General features: G+C 35.1%; 1 protein-coding gene across 1 annotated transcript; it reads right to left on the bottom strand.

The window, feature by feature from the left end:
- Nucleotides 1-1,617: 1,617 nt before the first annotated feature.
- On the bottom strand, nucleotides 1,618-5,162 carry LOC142641954 (alcohol dehydrogenase-like). Its single transcript, XM_075816281.1, has 10 exons — nucleotides 4,995-5,162; nucleotides 3,976-4,112; nucleotides 3,785-3,831; nucleotides 3,350-3,675; nucleotides 3,184-3,266; nucleotides 2,981-3,056; nucleotides 2,819-2,880; nucleotides 2,630-2,725; nucleotides 2,365-2,526; nucleotides 1,618-1,923 (listed from the first exon to the last, which is right to left on the bottom strand). The coding sequence occupies exons 1-10, from the start codon at nucleotides 5,035-5,037 to the stop codon at nucleotides 1,807-1,809; spliced, it is 1,149 nt and encodes a 382-aa protein (XP_075672396.1). The 5' UTR covers nucleotides 5,038-5,162; the 3' UTR covers nucleotides 1,618-1,806.
- Nucleotides 5,163-5,792: the final 630 nt, after the last annotated feature.

The raw sequence follows: 5,792 nt of genomic DNA on the forward strand, positions 1-5,792 counted from the left end.
ACGACGGAAACGGAAGTTCCAACTTCTACCACCCCCATTTGTGGCATAATCAACTATTTTAGAAACCATAGCTTCCTTGTTCACAGCAATATCAAACAATGCCGAATATAAATCTTTCAAGGCAGTGGGGCTACTCCAAGGGTCATGCCAGAATCTGATACCAAATCCTTCACCCACCGCGTATAACACATGACCAAAGAAACTCTCAGCCCCCTTCCTAATGTTCTTCCACATACCACAACCATGTGTCCCTCTAACAACTCTAGTACACCATCCCCCACTAGCCTCCCCATATTTGGAAGCTATAACTTGCCTCCATAAACATGTGACCTCCTTCCCAAACCGCCAGAGCCACTTTCCAAGCAAAGCTTGGTTAAACAGCCCAATTTTCAGAATTCCTAACCCACCAGACTCCACTGGCCACACAACTTTCTCACAAGCAACAAGTGAGAATTTAAAGACATCATTAGATCTCCCCCAAAGGAAATTTCTCTGAATTTTCTCTAATCTGTTCGCCACATGTTGTGGAATAGTGAACAAAGATAAATAATAAGTAGAGAGACTTGATAAAGAACTCTTCAATAAAATGAGTCTACCTCCTTTTGACAAATATAGATGTTTCCAACCTGCAAGCTTTTTTTCCATCCTTTCAATGATAGGGTTCCAAATTGAGGAATCCTTATAATGTGCCCCTAGGGCATCCCCAAATAAGACATGGGTAAACAGCTTACCTTACAACATAAAATACGAGCTAAGGCATCCAAACGAAAAACATAATAATTCAAAGGTTCAATTACATATGAAAAAGGTGGTAGACATCCCAGAACTAATTGATTTAATTAGCCTGATCATGAACACTAATTTTTTTTCCCAAAACCATTGGAGGAGGAAAACCAGGTGGGTATGGGAAAGTGAGCAAAGGACTAGACATCTCTCATTTTGAAAAGAACTGCTGAATATGTACTTTTGCGGCATCTTTTTTTATTATCAAAGGAGAATATTGTGCATACTGTAGATCAACTTCTACTTCATGGTTTTCGTGCTTGCTTGAGGCACTTGAAGTTTTTATCAAAGCATCTGCATCTTTTACAAGACATCCCATTGAGGGTATCCAGCTACCTTTTCATAGCTGGAAATCCTTGTTCATGCTTTATTATCTTTGTTTAAAAGATTTGCAATTTGATTAAAGAAGTTATAATTTTCGCTTGGCTCATAAAATTCTATCAAGCTTTATGAACACTTATCCCATGATATCGTGCATGCATTAAGTGAGATGCTATTAGTGGTTTTAATTTTTAGGGTTAAGTGAAAACAAAATGTGATCCGTACTTAAAAAACGGAGAGTTGTCAAAGTAATTACTCTTATTTTATAAATTAACATTAGATCACATTGCCTAGTGTTTTTTTTTTTTTTGGCTGAGTAGATCACATTGCCTAGTTCGAGCAATGTAGTTTGTCCTCTAATGATGGCTGGGTCCATTTGAAACAAGTGTACATGGTTATGTAATCTTCATCTATCCAGGCCAGAGGTACATAAAGTCATAAACCAAACAAATTCATATTCACAAAATTAAGTCATCTTGCATTTTCATGAAAGAATGAATGAAGTCATGAAGAGACAACAGAAAATATGCTAAAATTCATTACAGAATTGTGAAATTACATTATTATACAAGCTAAAGGGGATTTTGGTTCTTTTAAACAAAAAGCAAATGAGAGACATAAGAATTAACCAATTTTCCTACAAGAAGCACTAAAGTTATTTTTTTAGTTACACTCAAAAGTGCTTATCATCTCAATTTTATTCTATGCATCCATGCGGATGATACATCGGAGACCATCACCTTTTAACATGAACTCGAAGGCCTTGTTGATCTCTGAGAAAGGGACTTCATGGGTAATGAACTTCTCCAGCTCAAGCTCCTGTTTAAATTAGAAATTGTAAGAGTTACAGCATCGACAAAATACTGGGTCCTTTTGAGCAGAACCCAAAAAAAGGATTTTTTGAATTTGACTTTACATACTGACTTCAAAAAATCAAGTCATGTACTCTGCATGTGACTCTTAGATAAAACGAATAAATAAACAAATTTAAAGACTAAAACAAAAATATATATGCTGGTGTCTTTTAAGAGTGTAAGCAGATCCACTTCAAAGCACAGTTAGATTGGAATAAACAAAGCATAGTTGAAAGTTACATATCATTCTACTGGTCATTATGTCCTTTTCCAATTTAATATTGTGCACAGTGATGCTTATTGGAATCATACTTTTCACTCCGAAATGAACTTCTACATGTATTAATTAGTATGAAGAATGATCCAATAAATCATACTCAATCCTTTAATAGGCAAATCAGCTTACCTTGTTCATGTATCTTTCAACCACAAAAGGTAGGTCAGATCTTGGATTGTAATTGCCAAAAAAGGTACCCTTGAGAGTCCTCTCACTTAAGATATTCATTGGATGTGTTTTGAATGCATCATCTTTGTTTGGGACGCCAACAAGAACAGCAATACCCCACCCCTACAAAGAAACAAGCATTATGTCATAACTTAGAAGAGTTAAATTATACCATAATTACCATAAATTTCATCAAATAGCTAGAAAAAAGTTCATAAGGAATTACATCATGAACACATTTGAATGCAGATATCATAGCATTGATACTACCAGTACACTCAACACATAGGTCAACTCCCCCACCAGTCATTTTAGCAATCACCTAAAGACAAGAAGAAATGTTATCAAAACGGTGAAATTTATACTTGTTTATTCATTACAGAACCAACTTTGAAAATATATAAGGAAAACAAACCTCTTGAACAGGCTTGTCAAGGTCTTTTGGGTTCACAAACTTAGTGACACCGAATTTCTTGGCTGTTGTTTTGACAAGAACAAGTAAGATGAGCATATAACAAAAAACAGCAAACAAAATTCCATATTAACACATTGCATGTTAATTTTGGATCTCACTAACCTTCATCAAAACGCTTTGCATTCATATCAACCCCAATAATCCTTGAAGCACCAGTGATTCTAGCCCCTTGAGCAGCCTAATCATGTAAAACAACAAAAGCAGCCTCCTCATTAGCACAAGCAAAAGAGAATTCTAAAAAGAGGTACACCAAAAGAGCTTCAATCCAAAAATTGATAATGTTGTACAAGAGAGGAGAGACTCACAGCTAGACCAACAGACCCCAATCCAAAAATTGCTACTGCTGACCCTTTTCTTGGTTTTGCAACATTCAAGGTAGCACCAAGACCTACAGAACTCAATTTGATCTAATAAGAAAATGAAATGCATAATAATGTTACATAAAGTAGCTAAAATGCTTCTTTTGCTCACCTGTTGAGATTCCACAGCTGAGAACACAAACTTTTTTCAGAGGAGCAGCAGGATTAATTTTGGCAACACAACCAACATGTACCACAGTGTATTCACTAAAGGTAGAAGTCCCAACAAAATGGTAAATGGGTTGTCCATTAATAGAAAATCTTGACTTGCCATCGTTGAGCATCATGCCTCGGTCAGTGTTTATCCTCAGGAGGTCACACATGTTGCTCTCCTCTGACTTGCAATGCCGACACTCCTTGCATTCCCTAGTGAAGACAGGAAGTACATGGTCACCAGGTTTGAGGTCTGTCACACCCTCACCGACCCTCTCTACAATCCTAAAATACCAAAACGACCAGAAAGATGACTACTTAGTAAGATAAATGTACCCAATTGTATATGAAAGGAACTAAAACACAATCAAAACTAATGGCTATTTGTCCATACCCGCCAGCTTCACGACCAAATATGCAAGGAAACAAAGGGGTCTGTCCCTGCATATTCAAAAACAAACTGGTTTAGTTTCTCCAAAAAAAAAAACTGGTATAAGTATATCTAGCACATAAATTAAGTCTTCACAAGAATAATGCATTTCTATACACATGCTTAAGTTATAGATATGATTGAAACGTGGTTACCTTGGCTTCCCAAAAGTAAACATCTGTGTGGCAAAGGGAGGTGAAGAGGATCTTGAGACGAACGTCCATCGCCTGTGGTGGTGCCACTTCCACTTCTGCTATCACCAGTGGCTTTCTGGCTTCCCATGCCACCGCTGCTGCAATGCATTTCCATCCATCAATTAATTGACCCAAAAAAAAATAAATAAAAAAAAAAACATAAACATAAACATAGATATGACATAGCTCTAAAGCAGCTAAAAACATAATACTGTTTGCTTAGGGAATGCTAAAAGGTATGAATACTCTTTATACACTGAGATAAGGGAGATTTGAATCTTGGCTCTCCTCTTATAGGAGAGTAGACAATACTCTTCTAAGAACAAAGAAATAATACCCACAAATTTCTTAGTAAAGATTCGACAAAGTAAGCTTGTTTAAATCTCATACTGAAATTGCAATGTAAAGCCTAAATCTAAGGAAACATTATTCACAAACTCTAAATGAATCATCCTAAACAAGTAAAAAAAAATTAGAAAACGGTCAGATTCAGTCAACTCTGGTTACTACTTCAAACTTCTTAAGTATCCCTGTTCCTAATGGCAAGTTTATTTCCTCGTTTTTTTTTTTTTTTTTTTTGATAGGAGGCAAGTGTATTTCCTCATTATATTGTATAAAACACACAAGTCACAAGAGTTCAATTTGTATGAGACAATCAAAAGAAATCGTGTCTTTGCATTGATTAACACTTCTGGTACACAAATAGTTCATCCCTGTCCAAAATTATATACATACATACATACATACATATATATATATATATATATATATATATATATATATATTTTAAGTGACAACAAAACAAGGGATCGCGTTGAGAATTGAAATCATCAAAACAAATATATTAAACAATGACAAAAAAAAATTTGAAATGGAAAGAAACCCATCAAACAATCATCTGACTAAAACCCAGAAACCATAACAAAGAATGTAAGAAGAAAAATCAAAAGAGTGGAGTGGTAATGTATTAAGTTGTGTACCTTTGCAACGAATGACTTGACCGGCAGTGTTTGAAAAAGACATCTTTTTGGCTTTTTGGCTACTGTTACTTGACTTTGATGTTTGAACAACACAGATTGCTTGAATTTGTTGTGGAGAGATGGGTATGCTCTGAGAGGGTATTTATAGCGTTTGGAACACAGAGGGCTCTCACATTTGCCATCACCAGTAAGGCTGTACCTACGGGAGGCAAAACCATTTGGTACCGCTGGTTTTCAAAAGGCTGCAACCAACCAACAGCGCATTTGTTTGTTTTCCTAATTCCCAGCATCTGGTTTTCTTAGCAACTTGTATGTTTTCTTAATTCCCACTATCTGGTTTCCTATGAACTTTAGAGTATCCACAGCAGTGGAGATAAAAATTTAGTAATTTAACTCCATCAAAAGTTACTTTATCTATTTTATCTACACACATGCTGCAGCAGTGGATCTATTTTAGCTTTCAACACAATAAAATAATATAAACATCATAATAAAATAATATATCTACCACAATAAAATAATACATCTCACTACAATAAAAACACTACAATAAAAAGGTAATGTGAACACAAAATAAAAAATTAATTTTTTTTTAGCTCTCATGAACAGTGCACATCTATCTATAGATGTATCAGTAATGAGCTAAAAAAATATAGATTTAGCTCCACCGTGCTTTTTTTGTGTTTTGGTGGAAACTAAAATATATATATTATTTACCCACTGCAAAGTCTTCTTAGTTTTGGTTTTGACTTCCTGAAAAAGACCTCTCAAATATTAAAAGAAGAAATTATTATTATT

Source organism: Castanea sativa, chromosome 7, assembly GCF_040712315.1.
Source record: "Castanea sativa cultivar Marrone di Chiusa Pesio chromosome 7, ASM4071231v1".
Taxonomy (NCBI): Eukaryota; Viridiplantae; Streptophyta; class Magnoliopsida; order Fagales; family Fagaceae; genus Castanea; species Castanea sativa.